The sequence below is a fragment of the Danio rerio genome, chromosome 24 (genome assembly GCF_049306965.1).
Source record: "Danio rerio strain Tuebingen ecotype United States chromosome 24, GRCz12tu, whole genome shotgun sequence".
NCBI classification, from domain to species: Eukaryota; Metazoa; Chordata; class Actinopteri; order Cypriniformes; family Danionidae; genus Danio; species Danio rerio.
Genome location: NC_133199.1, coordinates 41,363,298 through 41,387,074, shown reverse-complemented (window position 1 = coordinate 41,387,074; position 23,777 = coordinate 41,363,298). Strand labels below are relative to the sequence as shown.

Genomic DNA, 23,777 nt, shown 5'->3' with positions numbered 1-23,777 from the left:
AGTCTGCCTCTTTAAACCACAGGCGTCAAGAATCCATCCCGTTTTCTATGCCTGCGTTTGCCTGGATTATCATGACGCCGTAGTTTAAGATTGAAAACAGATGTAGAACTATGATTGAAATAATCAAGACAGCTTGCTAGAATTAAACTGAACAACTGTCGTCTACAAATAAACGCTTAGTGGTATTTCCAGATATTTACTTTGACTTTCTTGCGCCCCCGTGTGGGGGAACAATTAATAACAGTCAGAAAAGTAATATTGGTAATTATTATAAATGATTTATTATGAAAACTGTTATGTAAAATACAATAGAAATACAAATGTTTGCACTTTTGTTTGAAAAACATGTATCTGACGTTCAAAATGATGCAAAATCTGAGAAAATCGTCTTTAAAGTGTGAGTTTTAATATATTTACTCTAGGAAATTGACCAAATGTCTTCATGGAGCACAGTCTGTGAATATAAAACAGTTAAAATTTAGAAAACAGCACTAAGTTATGTAGTGTTGAAGGTTTATTTATATTAATGCTGCTATAAGTGGATATTTTAATCTAATATAATTGCTAAACCTTTCGTGAATAATATGCTAGAAATGTCTAACAACAGTTAAGACGACACAAGGGTTATAACAATCTGTTCAAGTCATATTTCACCTCATATTCTGAAGGGAAAAATCATTCATTACAGTAATGAGACAAAGGAAACTTATTCTAACTACCATAACTGTGGAAAAGGAATGAAAACTAACTTTTCTTGACACTTTTATGTTTTTTTGTCAAAAGTAAAAAGCATTTTTAAGCCTTGTTAGGAATTTTGGGTGACATTGTGCTCATTTATAATAAAAAAAGTGTCACAAAATAATATGTTTGTTTAAAAATTAGTTTTTAAGCAGATCATCATCACTTCTTTTCCTTGATTTTGGGGTGAAGAATAACCCGCGTTTCAACAATTCTCATTCAAATGAACTTCAGCAGATTCATTGCATTTTTTCATCCTCTTGCTATTTATCCTTTCTTTTTTCTGCCATCCAAAAACCTAAAAACACAAGGAAAATGCAAGTTACAATGACATTGTGTGATATTTAACAGAATTGTATACACATATATTTAGTAGTGAATCATTTAATAACAAAAAAATTATTGGGAAAAAAATTGTTTACTGACAAGATTATTAGTAGAATTAATTTCCTGATTATGACTGAGGTTTTAAATTATTATTATAATTATTATATTAATTATTTGATCTACATACAGTTGAGGTCAGAACTATTAGCCCCCCTGTATATATTTTTCCCCAATTTCTGTTTAACAGAGAGAAGATTTTTTTTCAACACATTTCTAAACATAACAGTTTTAATAACTCATCTCTAATTACTGATTTAATTTATCTTTGTCATGATGACAATAAATAATATTTGACTAGATTTTTTTCAGGATACTAGTATTCATCTTAGTGACATTTAAAGTCTTAACTAGGTTAATTAGGCAGGTTAGGGTAATTGGGCAAGTCATTGTATAATGAAGGTTTGTTCTGCAGACAGTCGAAAAAAATATTGCTAAGGAGGCTAATAATATTGACCTTAAAATGATATTTTAAGAATAAAAAACTGATTTTATTTTAGGCCAGAGATGCTCAAACTAGGGCCCACGGGTCGAAGTTTGCCCATCGTAAACTTTAATTTGGAAAGCAAACGAAACAGAAATGTGCGCACATCTAAAAATCTCAAAGGCAGGTGCTCGATCAAAAATAAACAAAGTAGCAAAGAATCAAAAAATGGGCACAGTGCCACTTTAGCTCTCAAAAAGTCCTTAAACATCACAAGGTTTCGACCTACATGGTCTCCATTAGGTAAAACAATACAAATTGGAGTACTTGAGAAATAGTCATACAGCTCTACACATCACACCTGCAATTTTACTTATTTCTGTAATGGTGTGCATGTCTTCCATATTGTCATATGTATATTGTTGTATGTATTTGTGCCTCTTTACTGGCTTATTGGGGTGATTGATTGCAGGTGTGTTGTGTAGAGCTGTATCACTATTTCTCGAGAACTCCAATTTGTATTGTTTTACCTGATGAAGACCATTTAAGTCGAAACGTTGTGATGTTAAAGGACTTTTTGAGAGCTAAAGTGGCAGCATGCTGATTTTTTGAACCTTTCATTTGGCCCACCATCCCGTCTGAGAAGAGAGTGAGAATGATGGGAAGGGTTGGAGCGATTGCCTTTAACAGAGATCGTAATTTCTAATTTAACATAACCTTTCTGATTTGTTTTATTGTTGAGCTACAAAAAAGCAAACTGAAATTAAATGCTTCACTTACTGTACATGTTTGTAAACGAATTTGATTTTTAAAACATACAAAAGCACTGTTACTCGACAACAGGATAATTTAGAAGACATCGGCGAGCAAATCAAGGCAAAAACAGGAGCAGCTTGACTAGTGTAACCCCATTTTGTTATAAATCAGATTGTTTTGTTTTTTTTTTAAAGATTTATTTTTGGCCTTTTTGTCTTTATTAGATAGGACAGTAACGAGACAGGAAGCGAAGTGGGAGAGAGAGAAAGGCGTAGGGTTGGGAAATGTCCTTGAGCCGGGATTCCAACTCAGGACGCCCTGAAGTGCTACTGCACCGTATGTTGGCGCTTTAACCACTAAGCGGACAATGAGATTGTTTTTAACTGTAATAAGTTCACTATAAAATTAAAAGATAGAAACAGCATTAGGTAATATAAAGCAATGTTTTCTAGTTGTTATTATATATTAAATAAATTAGAAAAATTACCCACGGCAAATTTAATGGAATAGAGTTTGGTATATCTACATTCGCCCCACCACACAAAAAAAGTTTGGGCACCCCTGTTCTAGCCTAAATAAAACAATAAAACTTTCTCCAGAAGAAAAAATATTACAGGTAATGCTGTGGAAAATTCCTTGCTCTGTTAAACATCATTTGGGAAATTTTTTTTTTAAAACTCACAGGAGGGCAAATAATTCTGACTTAAATTGTATATCCAGCAAACCCCTGTCGTCTACCTTACGCACACACAGACACACACACACACCTGTGTGCGGTGCAGTCTGTTCATAGTTTTGCAGAGCGAGACGAGACAATACCCAACAGCCGCTCCACGTCATTGGCTGAAGTAAGCCACGCCCCTCCGTCGGCGACCAATACAGAGCCAGTGACGTACGAGGAGGCGCGGCTGGCCAAGAATAAAACCGCGTGCGCCATCTCCGTCTTGTTTCCAGCTCTTTGTAACGGGATGCTGTGGAAAGCGCCTGCGGTCTCAGCATGTGAACCACCTGAACACAAACAATAAGAGGTGAGTGGTTTAGTGAATAGGCTTATGAATACATCAGAATGTTCTTGCTGTGATTAGATGCTGAGTCTTTTATCACAGTATAGATGTAAACTGCAAAAAAGATGACTTTAACAGGTATGAAAAATACTTTGTGTATTGGTTTATTGGATACACAAGTTTGGATTAAACAAATATTTCAGCCAAATTAAATTGCAAAAGGTTTATAAAGTACATTAGGTAACACTTTACAATAAGTGAATGTTAGTTAATCAGCAGATGATGACGATGATGATGACGTATTTTGATTTAACTGGCCTGTAGCCAGCCTGGTGAAAGGGGTGTTTCTTTTTTTCTCTTTTTGCAGTTATAAGCGTCAGTTTCTATTTAACTATGACATTTAAATACTGCATTTTAGTGACTTTTTTTTGCTGGATTAGCTAGTCAGATTTTATAATAACCACACTTTTTGATGTACTAAAAATATTTAATAAAAATTCCACTTAAAAAATTAAAACAAGATAAATTTTTTAAATACAAATTTATTACATCATATATCATTAAGACAAATAGCAATCTGTTAAAGTCTGTTAAAGTCTGTAAAAAGCGCACCTGCAGGTGTTTCAGGCGCAGGTCAGATTTTCTCCAGGTCATAATTTATTTTGTTTATATTAATTTTGTCCAAAAAATAATTATACCTGTCCAGTTTCATCTGGAATGCATCCCAGATCACCTTCTGAAGCGGTTTGAGCGATCGGATTTATATCCGATCAGAATAAAACGAATGAAGTGACCAAACAGCCTCATAAACACAGACGTGACGGGATAAGCGCCTTTTGCTGTGAAGTGACATCTAACAGCTGAGGACTCCGCTTGCCATTAAAGCCTTCGTCGGACAGTCATTTAAAAAAAATTATGTCAAAAATAGGGAAAGGGAGATCATGTACTGGACAAGTCAATAAAAATACAGGACGTGCCGGCTAATGCGGCCAGTTAGCCTAGAACACAGGTGTCAAACTCAGTTGCAAAAGGGCCGCAGCTCTGCACAGTTTAGTTCCAACCCTAATTAAACACACCTGATCAAACTCATTGAGTCCTTCAGGCTTGTTTGAAACCTACAGGTAAGTGTGTTGGAGCAGGGTTGGAACTAAAGGGCTTCGGCCCTCCAGGAATTGAGTTTGACACCCCTGGCCTAGAACCTCATGGGATAGGGGCAGATTTTCATCTGTTAGGAAGTAAGTATACTTTAGCCTTACCCTGTTTGGCAGTCTTTTCGAACATATGTTCAATATTTTACAATAATGACGCCACTGCCTGCCTTTTCTGCCTTCTTGCTCTTTTCGACCCACAGGATTACTCAGTATGGATGTCGCATCAAAGATTAAAAAGTGATCACTCAGTGGGTTGTCACATGACTCGCGTCACATTATTGTGCTCTATGGGATTCCAATTACTGGCTGAGTTAATTAAGATTACTCTTTATTACAATTTATATTGAATATAAATATATTCATTACATAATAAATACATTATATAATTTTAAATTACATAAAATAATTAAAAGGACAAATTCTGGACCGTTTGGGACCCCCCCTGGCTACAGGCATGTTTAATGTCATGTCAGCAATAAAGAGTATTTCATGGTAAGAACATTTCATGAATAAATGTACACTTAAAAAACAAATAAACAAAAAATTAATACGTAAATTATATAAGATTTTTATTAAAATAGAAAAATCCTGATATATTACAGACATGATATTAATATTAGTTAAAAACTACAGCTAAAATGTATTAGATATTTACTAATATCTAATATTATGGAAATTTGAGATATTTACTGTTAACAACACAATTGTATTCACATTTTGACTAATAGTGAGATTAGAATTAGTGTTGGCACACATATCCAGTTTTACCCAGTCTGCGGTATCCCTCTGTGCCAGAGATGGGCCCTGGAGCCACGGTGTTCACCCTCACACCGCTGGGGCCCCACTCCACCGCTAAATGCCTCGTCATGGCATCTATAAACACACAGTGATGGGGAGATAAGTCATTATGGTAATGGTGTCAAATTAAATGTATTAAAGTGAGTTTATAAATACAGTTGAAGACAAAAATATTTTCCCAAGTGATGACTAACAGAGGAAGGAAGTTATCACTGTAGTTCTTATTATATTGTTCTTATGAAGAAAGAATTTTTGCTGAAAAAATAAAATATTTTTTGAATCATGTTTTAAAACATTCAACATTAATAGCATCCTTCGGGATTTTATTTGATTGGCTACAGAACAAACCACTGTTGTTTAATGACTTGCCTAATTAACCTATTTAGTAAAGTTAAGCATTTAAATTGGACTCTTAAGTTAAAACATTATTTATAATACTTACTATTACAATTTTATGTAATAGTAACTGTCATAATTGCAAAGACCAAATAAATTAGTTATTAAAACTATCACGTTTAAAAATGTGGTGATATCTCAATAAACATATCTAAAAATAAATAAATAAATAAATAATAATAATAATTTAATAGAAGCTAATAATAGCTACAGTATATACAAAGAACACTAAATGTCATTAAAGTGTGTGTTTTAATGTTTCAAATAATGTCTAAAGTCTAATAATTAAAATAATAGTGAAATAATGTTCCATCATATCATATATATATATATATATATATATATATATATATATATATATATATATATATATATATATATATATATATATATATATATATAAAGAAATAAGCGATCACACTAAATTATATTGTAAATAAGTTTAAAAAACGTAAACCTAGTGGTTTGAAAGGTGGAAAAAATTCAGTTTAGCATTTGTTGTCAGTTTAGCAGCTGTGTCTTCTGTTAATCATGTAAGAGTCATTATTTTGTTTGCTTTGTGAAGTTTATTCATAAACTAATTTCGAGAGGATCACGTGATTACGATTGAACACGGCTGGTTCTGCATTAGCATGTATGATCCACCAATCAGGCCATTCCTAACCCACTATTGACCTTATTCTAAAATGTGGAAGTGCGGCTGTTTTCGCGATTGTTTTAGAACTTCCGTTTCAGTCGCCTATGGGAGAAATGACAAGGAATAATAAACGGCAAAAAACGGTCTAACTACTTGCTCTACAAACAAATGTTTGCATGATTATACAGACCAAGTAGAATAATATAACAAGGAAATATCAGTTTGCAACATCAAACAGCGAAACGAGCAGTTTTTAATGTCTAAATATGAATGGAAGTGAATGAGACCGGAAGTCTCGTGCCAAAAAGATTCAAATGGCAGCGCCCACTCGTCTGCGGAGAATAAGGTCAATAAAGAGCCAGGGTTTTTCACTACAGTCGTCTTCGATTTGAAGAATCCCCCGTTCCACCCCTACCTCTTCACCTTTCCCTCCATAGGGCGGCACGGTGGCCCAGTGGTTAGCACTGTCGCCTCACAGCAAGAACGTCACCAGTTCTAGTCCTTTAACAGGCCGGCGGTCGTTTCTGTGCATAGTTTGCCTGTTCTTCCCGTGCTCTCTGGTTCTCTGGTTTCCTCCCACATTCCAAAAACATGCACAATAAGTGAATCGATCAAATTTAAATTTAGCAGTACAGTCAAACTCCTGCAGCATATCTCTTCATAGCATTCATTTTAGTCATCAGGTCTTATCAAGGGGGGAGATGTCGAGATCTACCTGAGCTCAAGGCTCCCCTCTCGCCCTGCAAATGGGGGGGAGCCCAGGGCTCAAAGAAATTTTGAGCTCAGGGCTCTCTCCCGGGACAGCATGCCAAACTTGCTTATAATCAATCATCAGCTAAGTGTGAACTTTTGAAATAATACATTCTAGAATAAGGAAAAACATGAATCCATTTAAATATTACCTTAGTTCACCAGTGAAATAGCTGAAATGTGAAGCACATCTTTACTATCTCCAAGAACAACTATGCGCATCCACTATAGTTACAAATTCTACAATAATATTTTTTATTATTATAAAAATAACATCATACGTTTCATTTATGGTCAAGTATGAATTTTACAAAGGTTGAGGTATGAATTCTCCCTAGTTAGACGTCATTTGTGGCCACTACTGTATGATATAATGTTTATTAAAAGCAATTATAGGAATTTACAAAGCAGCCAACTGAAACATATGCTAGTAAATAAACCGACCGTTAGCAGCCTTTGCTGAGCCAGCATGCACCTGGAGAGCCTGACCTCTGTACCCCAGAGTGGCGGAAATGTTGACAATGGAGCCGCCATGATCCTGAGGGAAACAAATAAAGCCACAAACGAGGAGAAATCAAAATAAGCTACTCATCTGAGATTTGTTTGATAAAGGAGTTATGTCAAATAAAACATATTTAAAAATACACTTTTTTTTTTACCTTGAACCATTTGTCATAGATGACTTTACTAGTGTTGAAAGTTCCCATGGTGTCGATCTCCATTACAGTCTTGAAAGCGTTAAATGATAAAGATGTAGCCGGACACAAGAAATTACCTGCAGCATCTGAGAAATTTAAAAAAATATATATGATATTGAATTTATATTGACTTTAGGCAAGGCAAGTATTTTATAAAACATATTTGATACACAATAGTCATTCAAAGTGCTTTACTGAAGTATAAAATAAACATAAAATGCAATATGTATCAGGAAAAAAACAACAACAAAGAATTTAAACTCAAAAAAAGCAAGAAAGACACAAATAGTGTGTTATTCAGCATATAGTTTTTATTCAGTAAATGCACAGTTAAATAGATGTGTTTTAAGTATAGATTTATACTATACTCGGCTGCACATCCATGATGTGAATCTCCCGTTCCACCACATCCCAAACGTGCTCTATAGGGTTGAGGTATGGTGACTGTGGAGGCCATTTGAGTACAGTGAATTCATTGCCATGTTTAAGAAACCAGTCTGAGATGATTCAGGCTTTATGATATGGCATGATGGATCCATGCTTTTATGTTGCTGATGCGAAATTCTGACCCAACTACGCGAATGTGGCAGCAGAAATCGAAACTCATCAGACGAGGCAACATTCTATCAGCTGGAACCAGTCTGGCCATTCTCCTCTGACCTTTGCCACCATCAAGGCATTTGCGCACACAGAACTGCCGCTCACTGGATAGTTTGTCTTTTTCAGGCCATTCTCTGTAAACCCTAGAGATGATTGAGCGTGAAAATCCCAGTAGATCAGCAGTTTCTGAAATACTCAGACCAGCCCGTCTGGCACCAACAACCATGCCACATTCCAAGTCACTTAAATCCCCTTTATTCCCCATTCTGATGCTCAGTTTGAACTGCAGCAGATCGTCTTGACCATGTCTACATGCTTTCATTTTTGCTGCCATGTGATTGGCTGATTAGAAATTTGTTAACTACCAATTGGACAGTTGTACCTAATAAAGTGGCCAGCAGTGAGTGCATGTATACGTGATGCAGAGTTAAATTTTTAGCATTATTACACCAGTCTTAAAGGGATAGTTTACCAAGAAAGGAACATTTCCTGTTCATTTACTCACCCTCAGGTCATTAAAGATGTATTTTTCTTCAGTAGAACATTAACAAATTTTTTGGATTATTTTGTGGTCATTGGAGGCTTATATAACAGCTAATAATATTATTAATATTGTTTAATTCCACTAAATAAAACTTTTGTGTATGATCAAGAGCCACAGGGATTAATTTGGCCTTGTTTGTATGTGTTCATATTTTAATCATGACCAATGACTTGCATTATATAAATCACCAAGGACCCCAAATACAGCTCAAAATCTTCTTTAATGTTCAACTGAAAACACAAATCTGCATATTCACTGGCCTGAGGGTAAATAAATGAACTGTAAATTTAAATTTAGTGTCACTAAGCATCACAGGATCCCTCGTAAATCATTTTAATGTGCTGTTTTTTCTTACGCAAGAGTGCTTGTAGATAACCTCTGTATACAAAAGTACATGTGCTTGAATATTATGTAATCCCATTACATTACTGAACAATAAATGACACTAGGTGCTTGTTTGCTCCATTATAACATAATTGTTTTATTATTTTATGACAGACTGGTCTTACTGTTAATAAGAATGTCAACTCGTCCGAATGTCTTCAAGGTCTCATCCACAGCAGCCAAAATTGTCTCTGGTTGACGAACATCCATAGCGATCGGCAAACACCGCCTGCCTGTGGTGCTGGTTAACTTCTTTGCTGCCTAAAATATAATCAGAAATTGAATTAATCTCCATTATATCAGTGAGTTATTGAAGATTTTATAAGGAAAGTACCTGAGAGATCTTCTCCAGATTTCGGCTAGCGATGACTGTGTCACAGCCATGCCTGAGTAAGAGTAAAAATGTGTTTAAAAGGACAGCTCACCAAAAAAATAAAACATTTACACACTGTTTAATTATACTTATCTTGTTGTTTTTCTGTTGAACACAAAAGAACATATTTAGAAGAATAATGGAAACCAGTAACTATTGACATCCATAGTAGGACAAAAAGATTAATGAAAATAAATGGTTACAAGTTTTCAATATAACTTTGGCATATAAAATAAGATATTTAGAAGAATGCTGGAAATCAATAACTGTTGACATCCATAGTAGAACAAAAAGATACTATGGAAGTCAATGGTTACCAGTTTTCAAAATATCTTCTTTTGCATATAAAATAAGATATTTAGAAGAATGCTGGAAACCAGTAACTATTGACATCCATAGTAGAACAAAAAGATATAATGAAAGTCAATGGTTACCAGTTTTCTTAATATCTTCTTTTGTATATAAAATAAGATATTTAGAAGAATGCTGGAAACCAGTAACTATTGACATCCATAGTAGAACAAAAAGATATAATGAAAGTCAATGGTTACCAGTTTTCTTAATATCTTCTTTTGTATATAAAATAAGATATTTAGAAGAATGCTGGAAATCAGAAACTATTGACATCCATAGTAGAACAAAAACATACAATGGACGTCAATGGTTACCAGTTTTCAAAATAACTTATTTTGTATATAAAATATTTAGAAGAATGCTGGAAACCAGTAACTATTGACATCCATAGTAGAACAAAAAGATATAATAAAAGTCGATGGTTACCAGCTTCTTGATATCTTCTTTTGCATATAAAATAAGATATTTAGAAGAATGCTGGAAACCAGTAACTATTGACATCTATAGTAGAACAAAAAGATATAATGAAAGTCAATGGTTACCAGCTTTCTTAATATCTTCTTTTGTATATAAAATAAGATATTTAGAAGAATGCTGGAAACCAGTAACTATTGACATCCATAGTAGAACAAAAAGATGTAATGGAAGCTAATGGTTACCAGCTTTCTTAATATCTTCTTTTGTATATAAAATAAGATATTTAGAAGAATGCTGGAAACCAGTAACTATTGACATCTATAGTAGAACAAAAACATACTATGGACGTCAATGGTTACCAGTTTTCAAAATAACTTCTTTTGTATATAAAATAAGATATTTAGAAGAATGCTGGAAACCAGTAACTATTGACATCCATAGTAGAACAAAAAGATATAATGAAAGTCGATGGTTACCAGCTTCTTGATATCTTCTTTTGGATATAAAATAAGATATTTATAAGAATGCTAAAAAACAGTAATTATTAACATATATGACAAATACATTCAAGATGCTATAGAAGTCAATGGTAACCAGCTTTTCAAAATATCTTCTCTTACATTCATTCATTCATTTTCTTGTCAGCTTAGTCCCTTCACAAATCCGGGGTCACCACAGCGGAATGAACCGCCAACTTATCCAGCAAGTTTTTTACGCAGCCGATGCCCTTCCAGCCGCAACCCATCTCTGGGAAACATCCACACACTCATACACTACGGACAATTTAGCCTACCCAATTCACCTGTACCGCATGTCTTTGGACTGTGGGGGAAACCGAAGCACCCGGAGGAAACCCACGCGAAGGCAGGGAGAACATGCAAACTCCACACAGAAACGCCAACTGAGCCGAGGTTCGAACCAGCGACCCTTCTTGCTGTGAGGCGACAGCACCTTTCTCTTACAATTAACCAATAAATCATCTCAAATAGGTTTAAAACAAATGGAGGGGGATAAATGACAGCTTTTTTCCCTTAAAAAGACGCCTGAAGTACCACTGGAAAATACACTGAGGTGAATTTGAGAATACAGTTGACCATGCAGAAGGTCACAAAGGTTAAAGCTCAATATATATCACGTTGTAATAGAAAATGTGTGGGTGAACAGCCACAGAAAGTGTTGACAGAAAAAAAAAACTACAGTGAAAAATGAAGACCAACCTCATCAGAACTTCTGCTATCCGAAATCCAATACCTGACCCTCCACCGGTTATGAAGGCTACTTGATCACTGCAAGCAAACATTTTAATAGATAATAATAATTTATATACACACACATATGTATTTTTGCAACTATATATATTTAACCATATACATATGTTTACCTGAGCAGATCAGGGCTGTAGATGTGTGTGTATTTGTTCATACACTCATCAGTCTCAACATCCTCAGGCAAATTATTAACTAACTGAGGTTTCTCTGCCATTATAAACCTAAAAAGACACAAAACAGCACGCATAACACTTGTATGCAATATAACTAATATCTCTAACTGCAACAGATAAAACCTATTAAACCCCAACACATCCAATATACTGCTGCTTTGTTCAACTGTCCCGCAATGCAACAGCGAGGAAAGTCCCGACAGAGCGTAAAATAGTGTACAAAAGTTACTTTACCTGAATGTAAATCCGTCTGCACAAACGATCAGCCTCCCTTTATTTAACGAAGTTTATGCAACAGTTGTTTTCATTCTGTACAATGGACTTCTGTACCTGGCGAGATGCGTGACGTCAAATGAAAGTGCCCACGTACGGCATTATGGGAAATGTAGTTCGCGTGTTCTAGCTGAACAAAAAGTGCTGTAGCTGCAGTATTTAAGCGTAAGAACTGTTTACAATTTGTTTAGTAAATAAACACAACTGCTCCCCCTAAATTAAATAAAGTACACGAACAGTCACCTACTACATTGTCTAAAGGTATCATTAGCACATTCACTAATGCTATCATAATGATTAGCACATTCACTAATGCTATCATGATTAGCAAATGCACGTACTATGGTAATAACCCTGACTTACGATTAAAATGTTCGTTAATTTATACTTTTTTGGTCTTTTTATCCAAGATTATGTTTACATAAGATCATTTTAACCATAAAAACAACTACATGTAGGCTAACTACTGGCTTGGTGTAAATAATACAACGTTTTTAATAATTTTCACAGATAAATGTGCTCATTTGGACTATTTTGAGAAATTGAGTCTATTTCTAACATAGTGGTCATGTGAGGATACAATCTACCTTGTTAAATTTTTAAATGTAAAACAAAAATGATATTAATAACACAGGTTACTATACATAGATAAAATCATTTATTTACATTCATGTAATGTTGCAAAACTACAAAAACATTTTGGAGAAAGCTAAAAACCAGTATTGACTTCCATAGTAGCTATTTGTTTTCCTGATATTGAAGTCAATAGTTAGCTTTCTTAAAATATCTTCTTTTGTGTTTAACAGAAGAAAGCAAAGTTTGAAACAAGTAAAGAGGGAATATATGGTGACAGAATTAATATTTTTGGGTGAACTTTCTCTTAAGAGAAGCCAGAAAACACCATATTGTGATGTATTGTTGAGGGTTTCATAGCAGCTGGACGATTTGTTTGGCTCTCTGTTGCTTCTTTTCAGCATCTTTTGTGTCCTCTTTTTCTCCTTGTCCGTCCCAGCGCAAAATAACTTCAGCTTTCTGCAGTGTGGTATCTCTCGCAGATCCACGAAGTCCGTCAAGATACGATAACAGCACATCAAAATGACTATCAGGCACCTGAAGCACACAGAAATGCATCAATTCTGTTTATTTCAGAAACTCTACAACGATAGAGTACATTAAAATATACTTTATAAAAAGAAGAAGGTCATTTATGATTTGTATATACCTTAACACTGTCGTACATGTTCTGCAATAACCAAGTTTGCCTGGTTTTCTGAAACTTCCACTCCTCTCGTCTCTCTGACCAGCTAAATACACATGAAATAAATCAGCAAAGTCATATTAAAGGATTAATTCAGGCAAAAATGAAAACTATGTTATTTATCCAGTCCTCTAAGGCCAGAAATTAAGATATTTTAGATAAAGTCAGAGGGTTCTCTCATCTTATCAAGGCTGCACGATTAATTGAAATCAAATAAAGATCACAATACAGAAAAGGCTGTGATTCTCATGCACATCTTGTCAGGTAAACACGGCTCTGTGATTACAAGTAAATCTCCTCCAGAATCCAGGGGGCGCTCTTGTGCAGAAGCTGCAAATGGCGTACAAAGAAGGTACGGCATATGAATTTACTATTTGACCGTTAGAAATGTACTTTCTATGCAGTATGAATACGAGTAGTATGAATCTAACTCAGACGTACTACATCCACCATTTTGTCATCATCACATGCTCCAACATGCTCATGAGGTGAGTTTGGAGCAAAAACATGGTATTAAATGTCGTATTTTCCCGTGCCTTCAGATCAGCATCAACACAGAGCCATAGTTCACGGAGACGTCACGCAAACAGCTGTCAAATCAAAGACCGATTCTCTTCCATATTAACATCATGCCAATTATTTGCTTGTCAGTGAACTACGGCTCTGCGTGGGTGGAGATTTACAGCTGCTTACAGAGCCAGTTTTACTGCCAAAAATTAAAATCAACTTCAATTAACTGCAACACTACCGCATAAACTGGAAATATTATCATAAAATGGTAATATGTTTTGTCAGAGTCTGCATCATATTGCCCTTAATAAACATACACATTAATCTGACATGGAAGACATTGGACAACAAAGACGCTTTAAACTTTTTTTTTTTTATTGTTTTGACATAATTTCGGCTCCTTTTCTGAACTATTGTTATTAGAGGTGTAACGATTTATCGTTGTACGATTTATTGCAATGCAAAAATGTCTAAATATGCATCGTGGCGTTATGACGATTTGATTACGATATGACGTCCGTTTTCTCTTATTAGTTGAGCTGTTTGCACGTGAGCTACGTTCCACCTGCTGTCGCACGTGAGTTCAGATTGCAGCAGCAGTAATGTTAGCAGACCAAGATGAGTGGAGCTGAAATAGAGGATGGCCCATCCTCTCAAAATCAGACGTCTGGCAACATTTCGGTTGTACAGTCATTGCTTTAGACTCGTCCGCTTTTTGACACGCATACTGGGTCAAACATAGCTGAAGTTTTAAAGTCTTCACAGTGATTTACATACTTTGCACAGCAACAGTGACACCTCCTAATGGTGTTGAAAGAGTCACATACCGTATTTATAAGGTACAATTCACCCTAAAACATCATTCTGTCTTCATATAATGTTCCCGCGCAAAATCACACATGACGTGAGCTGACCATGAGCTATTACTACAGAGGGCGGACTGATAGACGCGCGCGTATGGCAAGCCGTTTTAGCATTTAAACCTTTGTTCTGACTATCCATAAATATATTTTGAGATATCTCTAATTATATTTTGACTAGTCATAATTATAATTCGACTAGTCAGAATGACAATTAGAGATATCTGCAATTACAATTGTACTAGTACGAAATCAGATTGGAGATATCTGCAAATATATTATGACTAGTCATATTCCTCCATTGACTTCCATTGAAAAATATTTGCAGATATCTCTAAATGAGTTTTGACTCGTCACAATTGTAATTAGAGATATCTTTAAATGCATTTAATCAAATATGAATTAAATACCTGTAAATGTGGATTTATTTTGCACACACAAAAAACGCAAGTGACCAAGCAAAGCCTTAAGCTCTTACTGTTAAATTCATTTGAATAGAAAGCTTATTTTTTTGCACCTTTACTTATATTGTTCCTTAATTTTGTCTCTGTCATTTCAATAACATTTTTTAAGAAGTTTTTAAATTGTTTTATTTTCCAGAGACAGGCCTGTTTAATTTATTTTCTTAAAGAAGGTTCAGTTTAACAAGTTGAAACAAAAGAAATACATAAAAATAGTTTACTTGGTAAAATTTGCATTTTATTTATTTCATTTGCATGGTTTAATTTTCATATATTTCATTTAATTTATATTGTGATACACATCGTATCGTGAGCTGAGTGTATCGTTACACCCCTAATTGCTATCTATGGAAGATAAGAGAGCTTCTGGATTTCATCTTAAATATTTTAATTCATGTCTGAAGATGAACAAAAATCTCCGGTAGGGCTGAATAATATACCATTTGAGCATTGATACCGCATTATGTGTATCTGCAATAGTCACATCGCAGGACTCGATTATTTATTAAAGATTAAAAGATACAAATATTATTATATTATTATTTATACAATAATGACCACGCTATTTTACATTTGCTTGTTCAAATTCTGTACTTAAATACTGTTAGAGTCCACAGAAAACCATTAAGCATTGTTTATTCATTTATTTATGCTTGTTATTTATTGTAATTTATGCAGATGCACTGCATAGAAAAAGACTTAATCCGCCAAGTCAATCTAAATTAAGGGAATCTTTCCAAATAGAGCTGTACAAATCATCCGGTAAAATTGTATTCATGTCGCAGAAAAGAAAATATAACATGTTTTTTTTTTCCTAATATACAGCCCTAATCTCCAGGGTTTGAAAAGACTTGATGAGGGCCAGTAATTAATATCAGAATTTAATTTTTGGTGAAATAACCCTTAAAGCAATCTCTATTGTAGAATAAAAAAGCATCTACATGTAGAAAAACAGTAGTTTGTCTTACCATGTGAGGTATTCCAGCGCCTGTTTCTCTGCCACGTTGTTTTCCGGCGTTACGCTTTTGCTTTCCTCCTTCAGTTTCTTCTTCTCCTCCTTTTTGCGAATTTTCTTCAGCTTCCTCTCCAGCACTCGTCTCTCCTCAGGACTCAATTCTTCCTCTTCACCCGGCCCGTTTTCCTCCTGCTGCTCCTCTTTTACAGATGGTTCTTGTTGCTTCATAATTTCAGAACTCTAAGACAGAAATGTTTTAAAAACAGTTGAGATTATTATAGTGTATTAAATATTGAGGACTGTTACATGACAACATGACTTACAAAAGACAGCTGTCGTTCTGTAAAACTGTGTACAGCAAAAATGTGTATTTTTACTGTGCCATGGTCCTTCAATTCTTTTCTGTTTGTTTGCAAGATTTAAATGATTTAAAATATAGTAATGAATAAATATTTCACTTTAATATATGTTAATAAGTACACATCAGATTATGTATGTTTAGTATGTTATGCTGAATAACCACTATTTCGCCCAAATATTGATTATTGTATGCAAGTTATCTGAATCATTAACGCTTGCGTATTCAAATTGACTCCCCTTTCGTTATGTTAGTGGCTGTTTTTGCCCCATTGACTTCCATTATAATCACAGTTTTTGATTGCCATGACAGAATATAATCATGCATTCTTGATTGTCGGTGGTTTTCCCTGTTGGGAAGAGGTCAAATGTGTCAGATTTTTACTGTTGATCATTAGTTAGCAGCATTAACCCTTTAGACAGGCCTTTGCAAAAACAGCTTCAGGCTTTTATATGGAGTTCTAGAGTAAAGCAGCAGGTTATAGTGTGTGCGCACAAATAAACTTACTACGTTCTGAGAGCTGAGCAGCTTATCAAGTTTTTATCAGACATATCAAAATAATGTCTCTCTCACAAACAAACACACATTATCTAAATAACTCCATATTACAAAAAGACAGAAACTAATGTTTTTGCACTGCAACTGATGGTCAGCAGCAAAAATTACAAATGTTGCCTCTTCCCAACCAGAAAAACCAGCAACAATCAAGCATGCATGATTATATGGTGTCAAGGCTTTGCAATCAAAAAATGCCATTATTATGGAAGTCAATGGGGCAAAAACAGCCCCCAACATAACGAAAGGAAAGTCAAAAAGTGTATTGTTGAGTTTTCGAACATTTTCAAAGCATGTTTCCAAAATATATGTCAACATATGATTTGTCCCGAAAAATCATTCTATTTGCTGAAACAGAGAGAGTTGTGGCCAAATTAAGCCCCCATCATTTTTGGTTTTAATTTTAGTAATTCCAATAAAGTGCCCCTCATTCATTCATTCATTCATTCATTTTCTTGTCGGCTTAGTCACTTTATTAATCTGGGGTCGCCACAGCGGAATGAACCGCCAACTTATCCAGCAAGTTTTTACGCAGCGGATGCCCTTCCAGCCGCAACCCATCTCTGGGAAACATCCACACACACATTCACACACACTCTCATACACTACGGACAATTTAGCCAATTTAGTTCGAACCAGCGACCTTCTTGCTGTGAGGCGAACGTGCTACCCACTGCGCCACTGCCTCGCCTAAAGTGCACCTTTCTATAATAAAAGTTTCCTTGCGTTTGATGAACCAAAATATCCATATTTAAAACTTCCAATTGCTAAGTTACACAAAAAAAGTTGCCCATAAAATTTAAAATACCAGATTTTTAGCAAAACTAACAATTAATGAAAAGAAAGCAATGACAAAAATTAATACTTTTAACCAAAAATGATTCATTAATTTGACTTACCTTGGTTTTGCTTTTCTTTCTCTTCTTCTGCTGTTTCTCTGTTTTCTCTTCAGAATTGTTTGTGTTTGTTTCGTCTTCCTGCAACGTCACCAGATCCTGCACAGCAGTCAAATGCAATACATTTTTGTCTCTGTAAAAAGTGACTATGACAACATCTTCTTGATGATTTATAAGCCACACACTAAAAAGTAATTTAGTGAAGTTATTATTAATAAGAAGAAAAAATAATGTCAGAAATACTCATTCATTCTCCTTTAGCTTAGTCCCTTATTTTTCAGAGGTCGCCACAGTGGAATGAACCCCCAACTATTCCTACATATGTTTTATGCAGTGGGTGCCTTCCGGCCGCAACCCAGGACTGGGAAACAGTATAAATATAAATAATATAATAAAAGTTTCTATACGTTTAATGAAGAAAAAAATTTCATATTTAAAACTCGCAATGACCAAGCTACACAAAATTATCTTTAAAGTTCTACTTATAACAAAAAAAGTCACCGATTCAATTTTAAATACCAGATTTTTGGCTGAATTATCCCTTCATGAAAATTGAAATGCCTTTAAGATCTCAAAACTCTGGCTTCTGGTAGTACCTAGAATAGAAAAGTCTACTAAAGGAGATCGAGCCTTCACATTTATGGCTCCTACACAGGAATAGACTTCCTGATATTGTCTAAGGCTAACACACACTTTCACAGTTCAAAACTAGATCAAAGACCTATCTTTTTAGTCAAGCATACACATAAAGTATCGCATAACAGTTTGATGCATGAGTGTGCTTCACGCATGTGAGTGGGGTTGATAAACCCCCTGTAGGACAGACTAATGTCTTAATGCACCAGACATTTTGTTAGAAACGCTCCAATGCTTGTTTTTATAGCTTCTATTTTCATTTACAACACTTCATTTTTGCATCTTGTTTACATACACTATGAACAGCAGCTAAGCTAATTATTTTCTTTGTTCTCTATTTCCACTTGAGGACACTCATCCCGAGGCCCCTAGAGACTATGCCGCACCACTGATGCGATCCAAGACCTGTGGTGGAATGATGCCAAGGTATCTATAATCCTGGACCAGGCCGTATCCTGAACAGCTGCTGTGGTGGTCATGGAGGAGTAGAAAGCACAGGACTGATTCCTGTAAGAGCACAGTGACAGACAAGTCTCCGCATTGAACCTGTGGACCAGCCGGTGACCTACTAACACCAGCATTTCTCCACGATGGACGTCCAGCGTTCTCCAGCCTCCTGCGCCAAGACTGCAGCTCCACAAAGGAAGTTTGGCCAGAGGAGAAATGGTTATACCCAACAGGACCTGGTTTCTCTCTAGGTTGTTTTTTTTCTTCACTTGTGGAGCTGCGCATTGATGGATTTGCTCTAACCCTAACTTCTATGTTAAGCTGCTCTGACACAATCTACATTGTAAAAGCGCTATATAAATAAAGATGAATGGAATTAAACATGAAAAGAAGACTAATGCTTTTATCTTTATACTCGCCTCGGCTTTGCTTTTCTTTCTCCTCTTCTGCTTTTTCTCCGTTTTTTCTTCAGTGATGTTTCTGTTTGTTTCGTCTTCCTGCAACGTCACCAGATCCTGTAAATTCACAGCATTCATTTTCTTTTTCGGCTTAGACACATTATTAACCTGCCATAGAATGATACTGCCAGGGTATATCTTAGTATTTATTGCCACATCAGCAACTTATGCAACCCAGGCTCATTCTGAAAACGTAGGCCCCGTGGACATTTCTGGAGACCGTGAAATATGTCCCCGGAGGTACGTATTTTTGCAGCTTTTGTTTTCGCAAATCCATGAGATTCTCTTTTTCGCATCTCAAAGGTCTTTCACGAGTGCCGTTCGCGCCCGCGCTGTTCTCGCGTAATCCCACCAGAGGCTGTTGAGCGACCGTCTGTGACTGACTGAAGTCTTAGTCTGATTGACTGTGTGACCGGCCAACTGACTGACCCACCTTCCTCTTTCATTAAACCCAACCAATTTTAACGATTGACCCACCCACACGCTTCCCTAAACCCAACCAACAGTTTACAAAAGCCGTCCAGAAAAAGAAAAGCCCTCGTCTGATTTTTAACATGTTGTCTGATGTGTCCACATTCTCACCCTGTTATGCACTTGTTCAGTTTATTTTTTGGATTCTGTTTTTGTCTCACCTGATTACTGAAACGGCGCTTTCCCGGACTCGAACCCGGTCGTCATCGTGGTCAGCTCCTCTCTGCGGTTCAAGTCTGCCGACATACACAACGAGCTAACTGAACAAACCGGTTGCAGCGGGAAAGCCCTTCACACGAAGGTAAGCGGTCAGCCAGTAAAGGAGGGATCCGGTGGTGAGGGGTGAAAATGGTGCGTGACTCATTTGAGGACTGGGAGGGAGACGTGCGATTTCCGGGAGATTATCACTCTGTTCAGAAATGCTAGATAAAACACGGTGTGGATGTGGATCATTTTCATTCTAATATGCCTCTTTAACACTAAGACGTATTAGTGTAAACAGGGCCAAAGTGTGTATTTCTCGAGAGCAAGTTTGCAATGGGGGCGGAGCGGAAGATCGGCGATGCTGATTGGCCACTGGCGATGGACGATGGCATCGTCTATCGCCCCAACCCTAGCAGCTATACATACCTCCGACAACATAATTGCAGTCTCCAGAAAAGTCCAAGGGACTACGTTTTCAGAATGAGCCTGGGTTGCACTTATGGCTATTTCTTGGAAAGATGTATATACATAAAAATTATACATGATGTATTATAAATTTATAAATTATAAATATATACCTATTCAAACTTCCACATTCCAACAAAATATGTTTAATAGTCGGAGCAGCCTGGCAGTAGTTACATTTAGGTGGTACTTCGTTATTGAGTAAATACAAATGAGTCAACCTAGAATGTCCAATTCGACATCTAGTTTAGACAGTTTGATCATGCCTAGTCTCAAAATTATAATTTGTTGAGTGTTTTTCATTTATTTTCGGGTTAACTTCATGTAATTTATCATTTATGCAGTTGTTATATCTTAGTATTTTCACATGTTGAGCTGTCATTCTTTTGAGTATTTTCAAATGCCATAAATCCAAAAAATCCTTACATCCCCAATTTGAAGTTTGTGTATGTCATCAACCATATTAACTAGTTAAATAGCTTAAAAGTGCAATAAACCACAAAATATATATAGAATTATTATTATTATTATTATTATTTTTACATTTTTTCCTATATACAGAAAAAACACAAATGTCACCTTTAAACTTGTCAACGTAAAAAAACACAGATAAAACACTTTGAAACTATATACAACTGATTTGGACGGATTACATCAAATCATTTGTGAGATACACTTATTTTTATAAAAACAGCATAGGGGTCACCACAGCAGAATGAACCGCCAACTTATGCAGCATATGTTTTATGCAGCGAATGCCCTTCCAGCTGCAACCCATCACCAGGAAACATCAATAAACTCATTTACACACATACACTACAGACAATTCAGCTTACCCAATTCACCTATACTGCATGTCTTTGGACTGTGGGTGAAACATGACTATTATAACATCTTCACACACAAAAAAGTAATTTAGTGTACTTATTATTTATGGTAAAAAATAATGTCAGACATATTCATTCATTTCCTTTTAGCTTAGTCCCTTATTCATCAGAGGTCACCTGTCCGGAATAAACCACCAACTATTCCTGCATATGTTTTACGCAGTGGATGCCCTTCCGGCCGCAACCCAGAACAGTGAAACGCCCATATTCATAAAGATATTAATTGAATGACATATTAAAAGTCTCAAAATACACAGTAATATCACTTAGAATCTTTAGATATCCACATTAGGCTCTAGCTTAAATCGTGAATAATTAATTGCATATATTAAATGCATTATGAAGGGTTTTAACTTGAATAGGTTTGGTTGGTTTTTAAATAAATAATGTTTATCTTTATCATGAGTGCTATGACATGAGAGGTTTTCTAAACATAAAATGTCAGTAAATACACACACCTCATCCTCAGCCTTTCTCTTATTCGTCTTCTCTTTCTGTGCACTTTTAACTTTCTTTTTCTTCAGCGGTTCGTCGGCTTTACTCTTATCCATTGCAACAGATCTGGGTGAAAAAGAATAGGATGCGAGTTAAATTATTTTTCAGCATTATTTTATTCAGCATAAAAGGCATTAAATAATTAAAAATGTAGAGAATAAGATAGTAACTACAAAGTTAATTTATTAAAATGTAACAAATGCTTTTAAATCTAAAAGTGAGATTTAGTACTATTATTTAATGAATGTATTAAATGCCAACCCTGCTGAAAAATCCAGCTTAAACCAGCCTAGTATGGTTGGCTGGTTTTAGCTGGTCAACCAGGCTGGTTTTAGAGGGGTTTAGGCCACTTCCAGGCTGGTTTCCAGCCATTTCCAGCCTGGTATTAGCTGGTCAGGCTGGAAAGTGACCAGCTAAAACCATCTAAAACCAGCTTGACCAGCCTGGTTTAAGCTGGACATAGCTGGTTTTGGCTGGGCTCCCAGCCTGGCTAGGCGGGTCAAGCTGGTTTTAGCTGGTCATTTCCCAGCCTGACCAGCTAAGACCTGTAAATAGCTGGAAACCAGCCAGGAAATGGCCAAAACCCCTCTAAAATATGGGGTCGTAAACCTAGCTAAAACCAGCTAACCATCCTAGGCTGGTTTAAGCTTGATTTTTCAGCAGGGAAATGACAAATAAATAAAATATTTGAAATATTTTGCATAGTTTTAGTAAGAAAACGACCCTTCAGTCAATTTAGTAAGATATATGTAGCTTTTACCACATATCTTACACACTCTGTTGACTAAAATCTGTTGATAAGCACTAATATGTACAGTCAAGGCTGAAATTATGCGCAATGCGGCGCAAAGCAATTGTTGTTTGCTAGTTTCAGCTTGACGCAAGTGTCGTTTTAAATAGCAGATGCTTTTGCCCTTATGTGTGCGCCCATAGGCGTTCTGGTCTAAAAAATGAGCAGTTTAAATTCAGTGGATGTTTTCATCCAGAACTTAACAAAAAGGTAGTCAATTTCCCCAGAGTGTATTTAAGTTCTTTAAATATTTCACCACATTTGTTACCAAAACACATTCTGCTAACTAAAAAACAAAGTTATGGTCAAATTAGGAGTCAAAAATTCACCCCAGAGTAGATGAAAATATCCTCAACAGCACATTAAGGGATAATTTCGGCCTTGACTGTATATATCGCTCTTTTTCATTTGGATTTCAAGATCTAAATGCTGGAAACACGTAGTAGATCACATATAATATATATACATTATTTACATATCTGCTCATGACGTGATGTTAGTGAGGAAATCATTAGATTGTGACTTTAATAACAATTTCAAGTGTTATAAACAGCTACTGAACGCATTGGTTAAACGTATTAAACGTATATCTGCGAGCTAAACATAAATGTGCCTTAGAATAACTTACAAATCAAACGAAGATCTGCCAGTGCCTTCTCACATTCACGTGTGTACGGACAGCGCCATGAAAATGAACTCGCACCACGTTTGATGACGTTACTATGGTTATGCACAATCTGCGTCTCTGATAGGCTGATACTCAGACTTCTGGGATATGTAGTCCCTGAAATTACCAAGCGTAGAGTTAGAATGCGCTTCAAACGATGAGTTTTAAATAGTTAATATAATGTTTTGTGTATTTAATATGCTGGTATGTAATTTATGTGAAGTGGTCAGACGAGTTATTTTCTTTAAAGCGTCTAAATTTCAAAGCGGAACTACATTTCAG

General features: G+C 35.7%; 2 protein-coding genes across 6 annotated transcripts; both read right to left on the bottom strand.

Moving 5' to 3' along the window:
- Window positions 1-258: 258 nt before the first annotated feature.
- Window positions 259-12,183, bottom strand: decr2 (2,4-dienoyl CoA reductase 2, peroxisomal). Of its 4 annotated transcripts, none has more exon segments than NM_213321.1 (10): window positions 259-1,036; window positions 3,070-3,310; window positions 5,226-5,330; window positions 7,483-7,576; window positions 7,698-7,822; window positions 9,390-9,525; window positions 9,599-9,650; window positions 11,626-11,694; window positions 11,790-11,897; window positions 12,084-12,183. In NM_213321.1, coding segments are annotated over 8 exon segments (903 nt in total). In that variant the 5' UTR covers window positions 11,891-11,897; window positions 12,084-12,183; the 3' UTR covers window positions 259-1,036; window positions 3,070-3,089.
- A 574-nt stretch (window positions 12,184-12,757) lies between these two features.
- zmp:0000000624 lies at window positions 12,758-23,580 on the bottom strand. 2 transcript variants are annotated; one of them, NM_001386559.1, is given in 7 exon segments: window positions 12,758-13,232; window positions 13,345-13,426; window positions 16,180-16,406; window positions 17,979-18,074; window positions 19,478-19,573; window positions 22,002-22,104; window positions 23,457-23,580. In NM_001386559.1, coding segments are annotated over 6 exon segments (777 nt in total). In that variant the 5' UTR covers window positions 22,095-22,104; window positions 23,457-23,580; the 3' UTR covers window positions 12,758-13,049.
- Between the last annotated feature and the right edge of the window lie 197 nt (window positions 23,581-23,777).